The sequence below is a fragment of the Hydra vulgaris genome, chromosome 05 (genome assembly GCF_038396675.1).
Source record: "Hydra vulgaris chromosome 05, alternate assembly HydraT2T_AEP".
Lineage (NCBI taxonomy): Eukaryota > Metazoa > Cnidaria > Hydrozoa > Anthoathecata > Hydridae > Hydra > Hydra vulgaris.
The window spans coordinates 11,155,983-11,177,793 of record NC_088924.1 but is presented as its reverse complement, the minus strand read 5'-3'; the positions used below and the strand labels follow the sequence as shown (position 1 = coordinate 11,177,793).

The window sequence follows — 21,811 nt, the reverse complement described above, 5'->3', positions numbered from 1 at the left end:
ATTCTTCAAAAGTGTATTGGTAAAAGTGAAACTATATGAAAATTTCAAAAATGATTACGATATTACATAAAAATAAATATGTTAGACTTAACAGCATAAAAAATAAAGCTTATTAACTAAAAATGAAAAAAGTGCATTTTTATTGATAATTTTTTGACAATTTTTTTTTCAATAAGTTTTTTATAATATAATTATCGCTTTTGAAATTTTCATATAATTTCGTTTTCATTTATAATCTTTTTTTATCTTACTGAAGTTTCCAAGAAATAAAATAGCAACAATAACAACATCAAAAGAAATAATCATCCAAAGAAATCATAATTATCAAAGATGTTTTAATATATATATATATATATATATATATATATATATATATATATATATATATATATATATATATATATAATTAAATAAAAAATTTATTTCAGATATAAATTAAATTATATCTGAAATAAAATTTGATTTAGTAGTTTGAAAAATAAGAAAAATAATTTAAAGTATGTAGTGTAATAATTTAATATTAATACAATTTAAAATTTTTTACTTTTATTTAGGAGTAACACAAATATTTTATTAATCATGAATAAAAAAGAAATTAATGAAAGAAATACCTGCAAATAGTCAGTTAGGTTATGTATTCGCTGTGCATCTAAAAACTAAAAATATATTATTAAAATGTTTTAACTTTTTCCTGACATAAAAAAAGCAAATTAAAAAAAAAATCTCACATTTTTAATAACATATGAAGGTTCCAAATGACCAATAGTGCGAATATATTGTTGCATTGCTCCATCATGGTCACGCTTTCTAAAGTACAGGAGCTAGGCATGAAGGATTTTTATTGAGGTAAAATTTTTTTTTAGTTTTTTTTTTTTATATTTTTAAAAGAATTGTATGGATTCCAATCAATATTTTAAAACTGAAAAAAATAAATTAAGAAAGTATATAAATAAATATTTTTAAACTGTTTTTTAAACAAAAATTCAACTGAGGAGATGTTTTTAATTAAATTACAAAAACTGAAGTTTGAGTAAAATATTTAAAAAAACTTTAGATATTTAATTATTTTTTAAACTTTATTTTTAGTCAACTTGTTTAAGTTTTTATATAATACAATTTAGTTCTTTTTTTTAGAAAAGTATTATTTAAATATAAGAAAAGTTCAGTCAAAAAGATTTTAACAACTTTAACAATGCTTAATCTTTAATGAAAATTATGAGAAGTTCAAAATTAAAAAAATTTAATGTTTAAAATTTAATATGATAAGTAATGCGAAATTTCTTACAAATGCTTCTTTCTACATAAAGACAACAAGATATTAAAACAATTAAACTTATATTAAATTGTAGATTTCTTTTGAATAAATTATTTTGCTTGAATTGTTTAACTTTTAAATTTAAGATGAACTAAAAAAATGTAAATCAATGCGTACCGGATGACCAATGAATGCTTGATTAGTTTTATTTTCACCATAAAAATAAATATTGTTGAAATTAAATTGTTTATCAATATTAAGAAAAAAAACCCTAAAGACAGTATACAGATAGTCAACTACATGCAGGACATTTGGAATTCCTAATCAGATGTTTCCTGATAAAATATTGAGAAGAAATTCTATGAAGATATAACACTGCGGGTATGAGGTAAACATAATGAAAACAAGTTACTAAAATGTATTAAAACTTCACCATGCTTGGTATAGCTAATGTACAAAATATTTAATTAATGTACAAAATATTTAAATTCCAACTATTTTAACAAAAGTGTTTCGACTCTTACAAAAATATTTAAAGTCCAACAAAAACACAGTTAACTAGCAGTTTTCCTTTATAAAGGTTCTATGCATTTATTAATTGGAGAACAATGAAAAAATACATACAAAGAAAGTGCTTGAAGTAATAAAAAAAAAGAAAATCCTATTACCAGTTATTGTTTTATTGTTTCAATGTTCATTCATATTTTCCTATCAAACTTAGTGAGTTTTGCTCTAAAAATGGAATAATTCTTGTTGCTTTGTATTCAAATGAGACACATATCTTTCAACCACTTGATGTATGATGGAACTCAAACTGTTAGACGTTGGCATCAAGTCTGCAAAAAATTTTGACACAAGGAGGTTACCATAAAATATTGAAACGAGGATGGCAATTTGCAATTTTGCCGATCTCTAACACTTTAAGGTCGGCAGTTAGGTCCGCATTGCCAAATGCTGACCCTAATTCCGAGGGCTGTAATATATATTAACAATTTTGACTACACAAAAAATGTTTAAAGATTATCTGAGTCAACTGCAGTTAAGTATTGCTATTAAGTAATTTTAAATTGCTTTAAGTAATTACAACCTGCTTCATGTCCTGCTGCCTTGTAGAATATGCTTTTTTAGGCAAAGGCTCATAGATACCAACTCTGACTTAACACACCTCCTGGCTTGGAGATATTGGTTGAGTAAAGGCAAGAGATGGTGTCTTAATAAAACAACTCATCAATGACAGACGTTAAGACAGGGTACAACTCTAAAACTAAGTTTTAGAGCTATACCCTCATTAGGGACACCATGGATGGTGTCCCTGTTAATACTTTGGTGTGCATTATTGAGGTCACATTGGGAGGCCTACATAACGCCTTAGGGTTTATTAATAGTAATGAGGCAATTGCCTCAACTGTTAGATAGTGTACTGAGTGTTATCTATGCTTTGAGTCAAGTTCTATAACCAAATTAAAAAATGACTAAAGTATCAAAAACTTTATAACACAAAAAACCGTAGTCATCATTAAGTTCTCTAATTCTATTATTCACAAATATATGTGGTTTTCAAAGTAACTTTTCTTCTGTTGAGTCTTATTTCTTGTAAAGTTCACCAGACTTACTTGCTCTTTGTGAGACAAATTTGAGTTCAGCTGTCTCATCTTGTTATCTTAATGTTGATGATTATCTTACTTTAATTTGTAAAGACTCCAATAGTCACATGCATGGCCTGGGCATTTACATTTTTAAAAATTCAACTAAACGCAGGAAAACTAGGTTTGAATCCAGACTACTTTTTTATGTGCTTTCGTTTAGTACCACTTTACTCTATCACCTTTCTCTTTGGTCTATATTGATCTCCTTTATTTCAAGACTGCCCTCTTTTCAATGTTATTTCTGATCAAATTGTCCAAGCCCTTTCTCTTTATCCTTCAGCCAATATTGTTATTGTTGAGGACTTTAATACTCATCAAACTGAATGGCTTGGTTTTAGTGTCAGTGACTCTGCAGGTGTTAAGGCCCACATCTTCTGTCTTACTCAGTCTCTAAAACAAATAGTCAATTTTCTAACTCCCTTTTCAGCAACTTATGTCTTGTTTCTGATCTTAGTAAGTGCTCAGTGGAGCCCCACTCTTCTGCCTTGCTTTCCTCTCATTGTACATAACCATTACATCCATATCTATCAGCAAAACAATTGTTCAGAAAATAGGTGTTTACTATTGCTAGAAGTCGTATTGCTAGATAAGCTCTTTACTATTGCTAGAAACCGTAGTAAAAAGGTTTTGTCTAATGCCAAATCCACTATAGGTCACAAAAATAAAAATTTGAAATATATATATATATATATATATATATATATATATATATATATATATATATATATATATATATATATAAAAATAAAGGTTGATCCATTACTTGACATTCCAATCACTCAGGCTTTTGTATATAAGTGATTTCCTGCTTTGACTCTTCTACAGTTTATGGTCTGGACAACATACCTGTTATAGTCTTGCAGAAGTGTTCTCTGGAGCTGTTATCTATTCTTTCAAAACGATATTCTTATCAGAGTCTTGCTTTCCAGCCTGCTGGAAAGCAGCACCTGTTATTCTTATTTTCAAAAATTCTGGAGAACAATCTGACTAATCTAACTACCGTCCCATTAGACTTCTTTCTATCATAAGCAAGGATTTTGTGTCTTTAATTAACAAACAATCTCTAATCTTAAATCTAATGTATTACTTTCTGATCATCAATATGGATTTCGATCTTCTCGTTCTACTGCTGATTTGTTAACAGTAATAACCGATAGGTTTTAATGTGCATCAAATAGATGTGGAGAGATTAAGGCTATAGCTTATGACATTTCTAAAGCCTTTGATTAAGTTTGGTATGCTGGTTTGGTAAGCCTTTGATTAAGTTTGGTATGTTCTCCTTAAGCTCTTTTATTACAGTGTATCAAGTAACATCTTCAAGACTATTGAATCTTTTCTTACCAATCGTAGTTTAAACGTTGTACTTGCTGAACAGCACTGTTCTTGATATCCTGTAACTATGGGGGTTCCTCAATGTTCTATTCTTGACCCGATACTTTTTTAAATTTACATTAACCATCTCCCAGAAATATTCACAACTAAGGATCTTCGAATGATGCCTTTTTTTTAGACAAGGTGCAAAAATGCATTGTAAACAAACTTTGACCTGCTCTTTCAGCCAACCTTCAATAATTGCCACATCGTTGTAATGGTTCTCCTCTTTCTCTTTTCTATAAATACTTGGCCCTGCCCTAAAGGGCTAGCATCTTTTGTGCTATATACTAAAATTCATTCTTGTGTTACTCGTCATTTATTAAGTCTCATCCATTTACTGTTCTTAAGTGCTTCAAAAATTCTATGTCTAATTTTTTTACTCGAACATCAGTTTTTTGGAAATCACTCCCTTCATCTTGTTTTCCTGATTCATATGATTTGCAATCTCTCAAGTCTTTTGTTTATCGTTATCTTGCTTTATAAACTTTATTATTTCTCTTCCAGTAAATTCCAGCTCTAATAGTGGTTTTGTTAATGGTCTACTTATTATTTAGAAGAAAACCATTCAAATGTGACTTAATCAGCTTTCTCTCATATAGCTTTTATTGTGCATTGGTCCAACTATTTTAGAGCAGTTCAAAATAGCTGACAATTATTCAGGTTAGAAAGGTGATCTTAAATACATCCAGCTGCATCATTTTTGGAAAAGAGCATTATCTGAGACATGTAAAAACATTCTTTTACCTGATGGTGTATAACAGAATAATAAGAAACCAAACGCTGTAGAAAGCTATCACTAACTTCTGATGAAAAAAATGTGCAAATTGTAACCAATATGCAAATAGTTGATTATAATATTACAGGAGTAATATAAACAGAACCAAGTTGTTTCAATATAAAAATAGTAACAGAAATCATAAACCAAACTATAAACTTTTAATATGGTCAAAACAACCAGTTCCAATGTCCAAGCTCAAAATAGAACATTTACAATTGTGACATCACCAAATATGGCAGCAAATTAAAAAAGTAAAAGAGCAAGAAAAAACAAAAATAGTGGAAAAAAATTAAAGGAAAAACAAAAATAATATAGTTATATTAATAAATTTGGAAAAAACAAGAAAAAAGTTCAAAATAAAGGATGAAATGATTAAAATGAAAAGAATAAAAAGAAAGAAAAAATAAAATTAAAAAAAGAAAAAAAAAGTTTTAAAAGTCATGAAATTTTGTCTAAAAATCGAGTTTGTAATGTTGACAATTAAAAAAAAAATTCAAATAATTAAAATTTTATTAAAAATGAAAAATTTTATAATCAATAAAATTGTATTTTATAGGACTAGTATAACAATAGCAACAAGTAAAAAATTTGTGAACAATAATTGTAAATTAACAAACAAACAAAAAGTAAACAATAAACAAAAATAAAAAAATATTAGTCGCTTAATAAACAATTCATAAAATCTTCCATTTATTATCTCATTACAAAAATGAGCAATATTAAAAAAACAAAACAAGAAATAAAATTATAAAAATAGATTTTAAAAACATACATTGTTTAATCATTGTAAAATTTAAAAAAAAAAATTATTACTGATATAGGTGGTCTCCGTAATATTTGAATATGTCATATAACCCTTCTGCATATTGCTGACTTTTTGCAAGTCTAAATATATGTTTGAAAAGAATAACAAAATATCTCAAAATACATATACTTTTTTAAATATAAGATGTAAAATATTTTAAAATGTTTAAAAATATAAGGGTTTGCATTTTTTAACATTTTAAGCGTTGACCTTAAATTATAAATATAAATAATAAAAAGGTAGAATGAAAGAAGAATGAAATAAAGAATAAAAAAGAATGCTGAAAAAAATTTTTTATATATACACTTTTTATATATGATATTATATTGTCCCAACAATATGTATGCCAATATACAGGGTGAGGCAAAATTAACTCCCCATTTGGTTTGCTTACAATTTTGAAATAAATGAAAGATTTTTGTTTTTTGTCAAATAATATGTTTATTTAGTATTTAAATTTTTTGTTTGTCAATTTTCAAAAATGATATCAACTAAATGTCCGCCTTTAGCGGTTCTACACAAATCAACTCTTTTTATTGAATTTTTCATTAATTTTTTAAGTATTTCAATTGGTATGTTTTCTATTTCTTGTCGAATATTATTTTTCAGTTGATCAAGAGTTTGTGGTTTATTCACGTACACCTTTTCATTAAAATAACCCCATAAAAAGAAGTCTGGAGCTGTTAAATCGGGTGACCTTGCAGGCCAATGCAAGTCACCAAAACAAGAAATTATTCGACCTGGAAAAAGGTCTTTCAAAAACCGTGTTGTTTCTATGGCTGTATGTGGTGTGGCAATATCCTGTTGAAACCACGTATTGTCCAGATTTTGTTCTTCCACTTGTGGCATTAAAAAGTCTTGGATCATTTGTCGATAATTATCACCAGTAACAGTTGTTTGTCCATTTTCGTCTTCAAAAAATTAAGGTCCAATGACATTTTTGGCATGAATAGCGCAATAAACTGTTTTTTTTTGGATGCAATGATGTTTCATGAATGATTTGTGGGCTTTCACTTCCCCAGAATCGAGAATTTTGTTTATTGACATGGCCACTGAGATGAAAATTATCAATTTCTCTCACAAGATTCAAAATTACATTACTGTACTTTAAACGCTGATTATGGTCTCTGGGCAATAGCTTTTACACTAACTGGATTTTGTATAGGAAAAGGTGTAAATCTTTTTTCAAAATCCGTCAAAGAGAGCGCTGAGAAATGTTTAACTGATGAGCCTGTCTTCTTGTTGATGTTTTTAGTGACTCTGCAACACTTTTCTTTGGTGTTTATTAATTCAATTGTATTGCTTTTTTTTCACTACTTTTTGGCTACATTTTAAATAATCATAAATAATAACTAAACTATTTGTATTTATTTTACAAAGTCCACCTCTTAACACAACACATAGGAAGAAAGAGTACTGAAAACCTTTCAGTGAAGTTTCAAGAAAGTCTGTACAACAGGCCATGAGATTTGTTATGAGATTGAAATTTTAAAATCATTTATCGATTGCATTATGCAACATTGTCATTGGAAAAGCTTTATTCCAAGATTTTATTCCGTTCTCTTAATGATGTCAATCAAGGCTAATGAGTATTGTAAGTGGTATTAAATACATACATCATTCACAAATGAGTGAATAATGCAGACTTTTTAACAAAGATTCTGCTGAGTGATGAGACCTCATTCAAATTAAATGGCTTCATTAACCACCAAATTGGGGACTCTAGAATCTTTTTGCTGACAGTCACGCCAATATATTTTTTAACTTTATTTACTCCCCAAGGTCGAGAGTGTCACTACAGTTGAGGAGGTTACTTTATTGTGGTTAGAACCCTCTCTCAACTTTTTAACTTCAAAACAAAAACCTAGTTGAACAAGACCACAGCACAGAGAAGCAAATTAAGCGTGGTACTACCAAGGACATGGCCAGGATTGAACTCAGAGTTTCTTGCTTATTTCACTACTCCATTACTACATATTATATATATACAGAGAATTAGAGTTTGGTGTGGATTATCATCAAAAGGATAATGGACATTTCTTTTTGAAACTTCTGTAACAAACCCTATATAATTAAATTTATGCAACAGCCTGTTACGCTAAGCATCCAAGGAAATTATGAAAATGATGAATTTTATTTTCAGAAAAATGAACCTGCATATAACCATTGAAAAACTAAGTCTTTCCTAGATAAGATATTGATAAACAGGTAGATTGGTTAAAAGGTATTTTATTGAATTTTTTTTTTTTTTTGTAATTCACCTCCCTAAGTCCACTACAGATGAGGAGGTTACTTGTGGTTAAAACCCACTCTTAACTCTATAACTCCGAAACATGAACCTTGACAATCAAGGCTGCTGCGCAGAGAAGCAAGTTGAGTGCAGTACTACCAGGGACGTGGTGGGAATCGAACACAGAACGGAATATACTTATCATTTACCAGAACTCACACTATTTTTTTTCTTGTGGAGACCAATAAGAAAATGCCTAAGCTAAGTAACCTGAAAAAATTATTGAATTGAAAGAAGCCACTGAACATAAATAGGACACAGTACAAAGAAAATTATTTCATGATGTGTGTAAGGGAATTGTTTCATCATGCGTAATTGTTGCTATGTGTTGTTGACAACGTCTTGATATAAATGGTCTATTTTTTTGAACGTCAATTTGAGAACAAGCAGTGAAAAAAAAAAAAAAATACAATAAAATAACAACTTTAAATATTTTTACATTTTTAAATATTAAAACTAAAAATCACTAATTATAGATTTTTTGTAACTCTCTGTTACAAAAAATCTATAATTAATTACAAACACACATATTGTGTGTGTATTTTTGAAAAACTTTAATAAATAAAACAAAAAAGTACCTTATTGCCATATCATACATATTTTTTCGAAATAATATTTCTAGTTTGGTTTTTGTATCTTTTTCAACCAACTGAAAAATCTTAAATATAATTCAAAACTGAAAATAAGCAATAAAACTAATTAAAAAAACAACTTCAAAATAGTTATGCTATACATTGCTACCCTATAAAAACAATTTATAAATAAAACTTATAAATAGAAAAATATTAAATAAAAAAAATCCAATAAAACCATGGCAGCAAGTAATTCATTTGACTAAAAAATCATAAGCATAATCTATATTTATTACTAACTGTTGCTAAAGATAATAAAAAAATGTAATAAAATAAAAAAAATTAAAATAAAATTTTTAGTAAAAAACATGTTTATTCAACTTTAACTTTTTATATCTTATATTAATTTATTAATTTAAGTATAATTTAGATATAAAAAGTTTATTAATGTATGTATGTATGTATGTATGTATATATATATATATATATATATATATATATATATATATATATATTTATATATATATATATATATATATGTATATATATATATATATATATATATATATATATATATATATATATATATATATATATATATATATATATATATATATATATATATATATATATATATATATATATATATATATATATATATATATATATATAGTTGTTCACTAATTGCAAAATAGTAACCAAATGCTAATACCAAAGCCAATGGATAAAAAAAGTCACTACTGTTACAGATTAACTAAACAATTATTAAAATGTTCAAAAATATAAAACCATACATTATTTCAGGTCAGGTCAGGAACATCATAAACCAATATAACCTGCCACATGTACCTTGACTTGCCTTTCTAGAAAATTTTCTTAATGTTTTTGGTTGAGTAAGAACTAAGAATAATTTTTTTGTAAAAATACTTATTTTGGGCAGATACAAACATCTAGCTACTGCCTTGTAGAAGACCTTCTCACACCCCTTCTTTATCTTGTAGAAGGCCTTCTCACACTTCTTTTTCAACTTGCAGAAGGCCTTCTCACATCCCTTCTTCATCTTGTAAAAGGCCTTCTCACACCCCTTCTTCATCTAAAAAGCTGACATAAATGTAAACCAACAAAAATTTTGTCTTCCTTAATCATAACTGTCTTGTTTCTGACCCAAACTTGTGACCATCTCTTGTATTAACTTCTGTATCTCTTTGTACACATTTATGCCATTCAGACCATGCTATGATCTCATTAAAAACCCCATCTATTACTTCTTCTATATCAGATTTATCATTTTATCACACTTCTTTTAAATAATTTTAGGTTGACAAGGATTCCTTTCATGATTTTCTTTGTGATGACACATAGGCAGATTTATTTCACAGCTAAAAAATTGTTTTTCCTAAATAACGTTTTGGATTTAGGGAGGCACGAAAGCTTTCATTTCTTCTTGTCAGTTTCAAGCCTCACTGTATCCCATGGTTTTTTTTCTCCTTAAACAACTGTCAATATAATCATTTTTTCAACTTTTTCACACAAACAACTTACTTATAAACAATTGTCAATTTTAATATTTTAATGCTGAGGGGTTAAATTTTTTTTCTTTGTTATTAAGGTACTCAAAGAAGACATGACCATCTTATCACAGAGCACCATGGAGGACCATTTTACCAGAAAGTTCATGCTTTCTTCCTTACCAATGTTGCTTATTGGACTAAAAACAGCATCAAACTTCTTGGTTTTGAGGCAGAACTCTAGCCACTATACCATGACTGCTAAAATTAGACTGTTAATTTAGTGGTGGGTGGAAGAAACATGGGAGAAGAGTGAAAGGAGAACTTGCAAGAATGTTGTTGATATCCCCATATTGATGAATGGCAACACTCTTACTGAGAACTCTGCTTTACATCTTCTTGGATTATCCTTTACTACAGAACTCTACTGAAAACCCAAAATGAGCATCTGTTAAGATGCCTCTCTTACTGTGTTACAATTTTTTTACTCCTTACTCCATCATTTACCCTCTATAAATCTCTTGTTTTTCTTGTATAAAATACTGTTGTCATATTTAAGCTTCTTTATTGCTAGACAAGGTCTAAAAATGCATAATAAATGTAGATGGACCTGCTCTAGTTGTGTAGCTTGAGCAAGACTATTGGTTCAATTGATTGCAATGTCATCATTAACATGAATGAAAAATTTTTTTTGGCGACAAATAGCTTTATAAGTTCAAGAAGATCACAACATCACGGTGACATTCATAAAAAAAAATATTGTTGCATTCACTGTGTGTGTGTGGATGTGGGTTTTCTAAAAATAAAAATGACTCCTATCCTATCATAACATGTCATAACATAACACCTATCCTTAAATTTTTAAATTCCTAAAGCCAACTTGCAACCATCTGCTAAAAAAAAAAGGTTTTATATTTCAGCAAAATAACAATCCAAAACATAAGAAAACTTTGATACAAATAACCTTTATTTTTTGGAATGACAATCTCAAAGTTGGGTCTTGAATCCAATAGAAAATTTGTGGTATATTTTGGAGAGAAAACTGTCTAGCTAAAAACACCCGATACTCTCTCTCAACAATAAAATTCTTTGTTATGCAGAGAAACAGGTTAAGTACAGTACTTTCAGAGGCTTGATTTAAATCTCAATCATGAGTTGAGTGTTCTACCATTAGTCTCCTACTGAATACTTCTAGTCTTCAACTGAATACCACTAGTCTGAACAACCAATACTGTATTTAATCAAACAAATTTGGTACTTATTACTACACTTTGACACTAATTTCAATGAAAACTATTTTTAAAATGCACAACTTTTTTTTTGCTGTTGTTTTTTTATTAAATTTATTAAATCAAATCTAAATGTAAATTAAATTTAGTTTTTAGAGAAAAAAGTTTTTTCGATACACCTGCTGTATGCAAAACTTCAACCCATTAAGAGTTTACAGAGATATTGCAATTAATACTGACCTGGTCTCCTAAAAAGACTTGGTTTTCATGACATTTTTTAAAAAATGAAGAAATAAAAATGAGAAATAAGTATAGCACAAATAAAAAACTAAAAAATGTAAAAAAATTCACAAAAAATATAAAGCATTTAAAATATTTTACAGGATGGAAACCAAAGATAAAACAACTAATTTATATAATTTTGGAATCCAATATATTAAAACACCATCATGTAAACATTTTGACTTTTAATTTTTGTAATTTTAGTTGTCACTAAAAATTCAACAGGAAAAGCAACATAAATAGATAGAACTATTTTGTTAACTTTAATTTATTGACGATAAGTTATTTTAATACATTAAGTCAATAAAAAATTATTTGTGGAATTATGGTTGATGAAACACGAGTTAACATCTTTAATTTGTTAAATACAAAATCCATAATTGTCTGATTTAAGTTTTTGATTACAATATGGTTATTTTAAACTTTATACTATTATCATTTTTATAATAATATAACCTCGTCACATAATTTTTGTGAGATGTAGGAAAAATTTTCATTCAGTTCTAAGACAAAATTTGCTCTCTAGTAAGCTTATAAAAGCTTTTACAACATTTGCACTGTTCTGCACAACCATTAGTAAACAAATGCATTTTGGACAAATTGGCAAATTGCAGGTATGGTTAATGAAAATATTTTTTAAATAAAAGTTACACATGAATAATGTTGCCTGATACAAAGATATTTTTTGGCTGGACAAGTTGGAGGACAATTTGTGTCTGAACCATTTAACTCTACAAACCATCATCCTAAAAAATTCTGGCATTGAGTGTAAGAATTAATATGTCATTTCTGGTAAAAGTGGATGCAAGAATGGCTTTTTTCCATTTCAAAACAGTATAAATGAAATCAAGAAAAACATCAAATAAAAATAGATAATATTATATTAGTAATTTCACTAAATACACCCAGAGGAAATTCTGAAGTACTCTCCTAGTTTATAACCTAGTAAATGTTTTTGATGCATATGAGTTTTCCTTTTCAGGCACAACCTAACGATTACTACTTTAAGTTTCTGTAATAAGCAACCAATGTGTTCTATATTGATGTGCCTTGTTCTTTGGATTTGTTCTTTGGATTCTTTAAATTATTCATAACCAATGTTGGCTGATACTAATACCTTGTAATACCTTGAGTATTTCTCACTGTTTTATATAAAGCTTAAGTATACCTTCTTTATATTTATCATTAAAGGATGTAAAAAGCATCGTGGGTGTTGTTTATTTCATGGTGTATCAAAAAACAAAATTTTCTGCAAAAGCACCATTAATTATCATTACAGGACTAATTTATACATTTTCTTTAGTACAAGTACTGTGATAGGAAGTGAATAATAAAAAAAGTCAGTAGTTTTTATTATTAAGATACTATAAATCATGATGATCATGCACCATAAAAAAAAATTAATCCTTCTTGCAATTGGCCTAATAAAAATGTACATAGGATGCATTTTTATGAGATTTTAATGTCATGATCATCATGATGTGTCATGATGATGATCGTCATCATAATCATCATCATCATGACACTTAAATACGAAATAAAATAGATAAATAAAATAGGTGTTTAGATTTTTACTAGGCTAATTATAACAAGGATGCATTGTTTGGTTTTCACTGAGCAAACAGTTTTTGAAGGTAAATTTTATTTCATCAATATTTAATGCATCTATAAGCAATTTGGCATTTTGGTGATAAGAATTAAATTGGGTGATTGTTAAATAAACACAAACAGAATGTGTTCCACTTTTTACACTGCTCTTTAACTGAATTTTTAATTAACTACTCAAAACTTAAAAACAAATATGCACTAATATCACAATTGGTCAGTTTTTATATAAAAGTTAAATAAAAACAAAACAGGATTTATTTTTTATTTTATTGTTAAAATACTTAATTGCCGCACCTAGCCATCTTAAAGTTTAGCATAGTTTTTTTTTCCCCTTCTAAAGACTCAGTAAATTTAACACTTAATCAGAATTTCATTTCCAAGTACTTTATAGTAATTCTCTAAAAAAAGTTACCTGTTTTTAAAAAATTTGCGTTAAATCTTTTTTATTGAATTTCCAGCTTTGTTGTAAGATTATTTCTAGCCACATAATTATTTGTAAAATGCAATGGCAAAAAAAAAAGTTTGAAGAAAATCTAAGGATCAATGGTATATATTATTTTTATATACCATCGCTCAAAAGTTCATAATAAAATTTAAAAAATTACCTATCTACACTAAAAACTACAATTTTTCAAAGAAAATAAAAAATTAAGCACCCTTTTTGATTGCCTAGTTTTTCAGTTACCTAGATTTGCCATTTTGGTTGCCTAGATTTACTTTATGACAATTGCGCCTCTACCCATGGTTAAAGTTTTCCAAAATATTGAATGATTTAATGTGAAATTTACATTTTTTTATTTCAAGGTAAAAAGGATTTGATTATTTAAAATTTAATTTCAAAGATATCATAAAATCTTACAGCAATTCAAAGTCGTGACTTTGAATTGCTGTAAGATTAATATCTTCTTTTATCTAAGAGACTGCAAACAATTTGTGTTAAAATTTGAAATCTGAAGGTCATAGTCATATATACATATGTTAAAGTATACTATTACAATGTAATCACATACTAGTGTTATAAAAAGTTTTTAACACTGGTATGATAGCTGTCCAGTGTGAACCTACAGATATTTAGAGGACAACATGTAAGGTCTAAACACCAAAACAAAGTAAAAAGAATCAAAAAGTTCATTTCAAATTTTAGGTCTTATATTTTTACTTTTTTTATATTTGAATCAAATAAGAAAAAAAAGTTAAAAAAATATATTTTTAGGTGAAAACCTAGTTATTTATTTTTACTTTTTTTTCTTCTTTAAAAGTTACTTAAAAAAGTTACTAAAAAACTCAATAAAATTTGTTAATAAAGAATTATTTAACTAAAGTCACAAAACAAAAAATATATATTAGCAAATAAATATTAAAAAAAATACCTTTCCATCTGATGAAAGAACATGTAAGCAACTCCATTCAGTTAATACTGCAACTACATCTGGAAAAGGTGCTGAATAAGCTATAAAAATAAAAATAATGTATGCAACGCATAATAATGTATGTGTTAATAATTGTATAAACTTATATACATACATACATGAATGTATTATATATATATATATATATATATATATATATATATATATATATATATATATATATATATATATATATATATATTTATATATATATATATATATTTTGAAAGTATTTTAAAGTATCGCGTTGTAATTATATTTAATTTTAAAACGTGTTAAAATATATTTAAACTGATTTAACAAAAATTATTAATAGAATCTAAATTTGGTATTTGAAAAAGATTAAATTTCCTTATAATTTATTTCTTAAAAACAATGTTATACTTAACATATAATATTTTGTTTGTTTATTACGATTTATTTAGTTATTTTAACTTTTAAGTATTTAATCTAGTACTTTTATTAAAGATTATAAACAATTTATAGATAGATTTTATAAGTTTGCCAATAAGATATTTGTAAACGCAATTTATGTTCATAAATGTATTACCTCAAAAGAGCTTTACACAATATTGAGTTAATAAGAAATGAAACATTTTAAATACATATGTGAAAAGAATTCTCTTAAAAAAAAACAATTCTTCTTTTTATTAAAAAAAAAAAAAAATCCTTATTTTGCTTTAACATTTATAATTTATGATAATCTATGATGGAGAGACTTATGTTTTACGTAATGAATTAGTTTGCAGATGATAGGGAAAAACTTCTTTCTTTTAATAAAATTTATTATTTTATAATAAACCTGTACTAATAAAAGTTGCAAAACTATTTTACATTAATTTGAAATTAGATTTAAATTTTAATGTTTTACTATTTTACATTTCTTCAAAACTGAATTTAAATTTTTTAAATTATATTTAATTTAAAGTTTTTTAAAATTAAGATATTTTTTTATAAAACAATTTGTTTCTTTAAAATCTCTTTGCAGTTGTGCAATTTGCATTTAAATGCATTATTTAACGACTTAATCTTTTCTGAATAAATGATATTAAAATCACATAAATGATATTAAAAGATAATTTAAATATTCCAAAAAAAAAAAGCGAACTGTGTAACCCTTCTTAATAAAGCTTCTCAAAGTTTTTTTTTATGGCAAATTTAGTTCTATTACTTTATCTCTAAAATCATTAAATGAAATTTGTTAAAAATAAAAATAAAATAGTATTTTTAACTTTTTAATTTTTATTAGGAAGTATAAAAAAACTGCTGATCAAAATTAAGTTGCCCTTTTCGCAACTTAATTGCATCAAAAGAACATTTTTATTTGCCCTTAACAAAATTCGGTTGTCTGGTACCAACGGGTGACCACAAGTGTACACCTGTAAACTTTTATATATATATATATATATATATATATATATATATATATATATATATATATATATATATATATATAATATATATATATATATATATATATATATATATATATATATATATATATATATATATATATATATATATATATATATATATATATATATATATATATATATATATATATATATATATATATATATTAGTAGAAAATCACTTAACTAAATTTTTTTCCATTTGACACTCTTTCATCAACAAAGATTCATTAGGATTTCTGATGAATCTTTGTTGATGAAACACAGTGTCAAATGGAAAAAAATTTAGTTAAGTGATTTTCTACTAATATATAATTGCTCTGTTCTTTTAAGAACATTGAGCACTCTATTGTGTAGAATACTTTATATATATATATATATATATATATATATATATATATATATATATATATATATATATATATATATATATATATATATATATATATATATATAGTTTAAACATACCTTATGAAAATATTTTCTAAAGTTTTTACTTAAAAAAAAGTGCGCTAAAGAAAATAAAAATACAAAAGTAAAAAAGATCAATGCAATATAATGGTATTACTTTTGTATAGCTACATAAAAGTGAACAAAAAAGTAATTAAACTGAAAGATTTAGGCTTTTAACTTTCAGGTCAGGTTTCAGGTCAGGTTATCTGGTAACATGTAAACCAGTACAACTTGCTTCATCTCCTGCTGCCTTATAGGATATGCTTTTTTAGCAAATCCAAAAATGAATAAAGTATCTAAAACTATAAACACAAAAAAACATTGATATCACCAAGTTCTCTAAATTTATCATTTACTAATATTTGCGGTCTTTAAAGTAACTTTCCTTCTGTTGAGTCTTACCTTTTGCAAAGTTTAACAGACCTACTTGCTCTTTGAGAGACTAATTTGAGTTCAGCTGTCTCATCTTGTGATCTTAGTATTGATGGTTATCTTTTTTTAACTCTTAAAGACTCCAATTTCACATGATTGGCCTCGACATTTACATTCATAAGAATTCACCCATTTGTCAAAAAACTGGGTTTGAATCTATAGACTATTTTTTTATGTGCTTTTGTTAAGCAACACTTCACTCTATCACCTTTCTCTTTGTTCTATATCATTCACCTTCATCTCAAGATTGCACTCTTTTCGATGCTATTTCTGACAAGATTGATCGAGTCCTTTTTCTTTATCGTTCAGTATCATTGTTGTTAGCGACTAAAATGCTCACACTTAATGGATTGACTCTAGCGTCAGTGACTCTGCAGGCATTAAGACCAACAACTTTTGTCTTTCTTAATCTCTAACACAAATAGTCAACTTTCCAACTCACTTTCCAGACAATCAGACAAACCATTAATCTTCTCTATTTGAGTTATGCCTTGTTTCTGATTCTAGTCAGTGCTCAGTTTTTCCACATTCATCCCTAGGTGCTTCTGATCAGGGTTTGATCTCTCTAAAACTATTATCTCCTTCTACTTCACCATCAGAATTCTCCTATCATCATACCTCTTACAAATACATTAAAGCTGACTAGGACTTATTCTGTGATTTCCTTTGTGATGACCCTTGGGTAGAAATCTTTAGTCTTCTTGCTGACAAATGTGCTTCTTTTGTAACTTCTTGGATTTAGGCAGTCATATAATCTTTTATTCTCTCTTAAAAAGTCCAAGTTAAGCTTCACTCATCTCCATAGTTTTCCTCTCATTGCTGCTGCAACAATGTTGCATTGTGCTGCTCATTTCCAATCATAACCACTACTTTGATATCTATTACCAAAACAATTCTCCAGAAAACAGATATCTGTTTACTATTGTAAACAGATATCTGTTTTCTGGAGAATTGTTAGAACCATTGTAAAAAGGTTTTGTCTAATACCAAAGCCCGCTATTCTTAGGTCAAAAATTAGGCTCCAGAGCCTTTTAGAGAATCTTAAAGAGTGTCTATAATAAGGGCAAATCTATTATTCCAACTCTCTTGCATGATTCAGATTTTGATACCTCACCTAAAGACAAGGCTGAACTGTTTGCTAAGAACTTTTCATCAATCTCATCTCTTGATTCTACTAATCACATCCTACATTATATAGCCAACAAACATGATCTATTGCTCGACATTCCTATCACTCCTGCTAATGTATCCAAATTGATTTTCTGCTTAGACTCTTCTACAGATTGTGGTCTAGACAACATACCCATTATAGTCTTGCAGAAGTGTTCTTCGGAGCTGTTGCCTATACTTTAAAAAACTATTTAACAAGTGTTTATCAGAGTCTTGCTTTTCAGCATGCTGGAAAACAACATATATCAAACATATATTGTATATATGTTTGATATATGCTGTATATCAAACATATATTGTATATATGTTTGATATATGCTGTATATCAAACATATATACAATATATGTTTGATATATGCTGTATATCAAACATATATACAATATATGTTTGATATATGCTGTATATCAAACATATATACAATATATGTTTGATATATGCTGTATATCAAACCAATTGCAAAATTAGCATCTGCTAAGGTTGCATTTCTTTATCATGCTCGTCACTTTCTTACTTAGGATTCTATTCTTTATCTCTATAAATCTCAAATCCGTACTTGTATGGAATACAGTTGCCATATCTGGGGTGGATCTTCTAATGATGCCCTTTCTCTTTTAGACAAGGTGAAAAAATGTATTGTAAACATAGTTGGACCTGCTTTTGCAGCCAACCTTTTACCATTATTACATCATTGTAATGTTGCTTCTATTTCTTTTATTTATAAATACTATAATGGGTGCTGCTCTGAAGAGCTAGCAACTCTTGTGCCATCTAATCAAATTTATACTTATGTTATTTGACATTCAAAAGTCTCATCCTTTTTTTAGGTCTCATCTTTTCACTCAATCTCAACTTCTTAACACTGTTCCTAAGTGCTTTAAAATTCTTTTTTGTCTTGTTTTTTTCCTCTTCAGTTCTTTGGAACTTACTCCTTTTCTTGTTTTCCTGATTCATAAAACATGCAATCTTTTAAAACATCTGTTAATCGTTATCTTACTTTATATACTTTTTATAAAATCTTTTCTCTTCCAGTAACCTCCATTTCTATTAGTGGTTGCTTGCAGCCTTTTGTTGGAAGTGAAGATATTATAAAAAAAAAAAAAAAAAAAAGGAATTCTATCACATACAATTTTTACCAAGTTTTAAGAGCAGGGTACAAGTCTGGTTGCTTATTAAATCATGTTCAACTTTGAACCTTAATATTCAAATTTTTTATAAATTCAGGTGGAGAAGAGGGGAGGAATACATACCCCATTCCCCCCTGGATCGGTCATTGATTATTATCTTTTTGAAGTATAAAGCAGAACTATTAAGAAATAACTTTTTTCCCTATTTAACTCTTAAATCAAATAGCCACACTCCAAAAAAAACAGGCTAAACAGTTGTAAAACATTTGCCTCTCTAACTATTACCCAACCTATCTATTACTAACTAACCATTTATTATTACTATTAGCAAGTCTTTGAATATTTAATGAATTTCTATATACCATCTTGAGTATAACAACTTTCTTACCTATAATTTGGGTCTTTTGACACAACTATACATTATATATATTTGATTACTTAACTCCTTAGCGCCCTGTGTAGCAGATCTGCTACAAAAACTATTGGAGTCTTCAATCAAATTCAAATGACAGCAGCTATTAACATTGAGATTTGAAGTTAAAACAGACAAATTTAAATTACTTTCACAAAGAAAAAGTAAGTTTGGTGAATTTTGCAAGTGGTAAGATTGGATACAAATAATGGATACTACGAAACTACAAATAACAGAGGTAGCGGTAGAGCGCTTGCTTTGTACACAAGAAGTTTAAAGTTTGATCCCCACCACACCCCATGCAGCACCGCTAACTCACAGTGGGACCAGAGGTGAAAATAGACACAAAACATTTCTCTAAGAAAGACTATAAAATTTATTTATTTTGAAAGCTTGTGGATAAATAAAAAAAATTTTGAAAATAAAATTATTTTAAGTTGATTTAAACTGAACTAAGTAATTTTGTTAAAAATGTACTTTTTTAAAACCAAAGAATTATATTAAATATCAAGCTTTGTCAAAAATGCTAACTTGCCGCTACTGTGTCATAGCAGGTTGATGCCATTTTGCATATTTTTTTTTCCACCTTTTTGGTGGCATTAATTCACTTTTTTTGGAAGTTCTTTTTACTTTTTGTTACTCCACCTGTTTTACGAAGAACTCCTTTAATTATTGCCCAAATATCTTAAGCTCTTTAGGATGATTCAAAGAAAATCCCAAAAATCTTCAATCTTATGCTCTTCAGGACGATATGGAAGATTTGCATCTTTAGGAACAATTTTTATATTATCATCTTTGCACTACTGTTGAACTTTTTTATAACAGTGAGAAACAAGATCTGGCCAAAAGAGACATTGGGATTTGTGTTTTTTCATAAATGGCAAGTCTTTTTGGAGGCATTTATCTCTGTTCTCATAGTAAAATTGTTGACCAGGAAGTTGTAAAAAATCCACCATGCAACATGTTTCTTTGTCTTCAATTATGCCCATACTTTTATCTGCCATTATTTCAACCAACTTCTTTGCGTGTTGAATTTCTTTAATTTCATCATTTAAGCTTTTCTTAGGTGTATTTTTCTTATGAAATGCTTTAATTCCAGCATTTTCAAGTACTTTTTTCATATAAGAACAATAAGTCTTAGATATTCTTATTAGATCTCGCTGCGAATGGTTCAGATTTCTTCCTATTGAATTGAATCTTGACTTTATTTTTTTGGATTTATGGAGAGTTTTCTTTCTTTTACTTCCATGTTTTCTTATGAAGCTTTGAGTAGTCTTGAACTTATTTATAGTACATATGACTGTAGATTTCGGGACATTTCTATGTTTAGCAATCAAGTGATATGAGGTCAATGGATTTTTGAAAAAAAAAATTCACAACTTTTTTATGCACCTTGTTTTATCTTTGTTTGTTTTTATGCACCCGAAACATTTTGCAAACCATTGATGTGTAAACAAAAGTTTATCGACACAATTAAAGATAAAGGATTATTTAAAAATCTCTTAATTTAATTAAAAAGAATTAAAGTTTAATTAAAAAAAAATAAATAAAAACAATTTGTGGTTTTAGAGGAATCTCATTTTAAAGTTGACCGGATATTTTTGTGTCCACCCGTATACATGATTTTGAATTCGTAATTTATTTTTCCTGAAAATATTTTAACGTTTTATTTTTGGTGAAAAAAAAAAAATTAAATATTTTATTTATTTGATTTTGTTTTGTTTAAGCAAAATTTAGGTAAATTAATAAATATTATGAAGAAAAAAAAAATGCAACATGAAAATAAAAAATAAAAAATGCAAAATGTTACTGAAGTTGATTTTTTCACACAATTTATTGAAGCCAACAAAGCCATTAAGTCAAGCACAAAGAAAAACTTTTTTTAAACTTTTAACTATCATTTTTTCACGAGAATTTGAAAATGTGTATGAAAAAGCATGGAAACATAAACATCTGAACGGAAACATTTCAAGAGAAATGGATGTGTATTTATACTTTCAGAAGCATTAAAAGATTTATGAAGTAGAGGATGCTTATATCACAGAACTGTG

The 21,811-nt window shown here is 27.3% G+C and overlaps 1 protein-coding gene across 1 annotated transcript in view; it reads right to left on the bottom strand.

Annotated features, from left to right (window-relative positions):
• LOC136071852 (vacuolar protein sorting-associated protein 11 homolog) overlaps window positions 1–21,811 on the bottom strand; it is a 138,414-nt gene that overhangs the window by 68,506 nt on the left and 48,097 nt on the right. The window contains exons 14-18 of the mRNA XM_065797352.1: window positions 14,718–14,797; window positions 8,727–8,806; window positions 5,867–5,938; window positions 729–807; window positions 612–656 (exon numbers count right to left, since the gene is read on the bottom strand). Of these exons, the coding sequence (XP_065653424.1) occupies window positions 612–656; window positions 729–807; window positions 5,867–5,938; window positions 8,727–8,806; window positions 14,718–14,797 (356 nt within the window). The remainder of the gene's footprint in view (window positions 1–611; window positions 657–728; window positions 808–5,866; window positions 5,939–8,726; window positions 8,807–14,717; window positions 14,798–21,811) is intronic.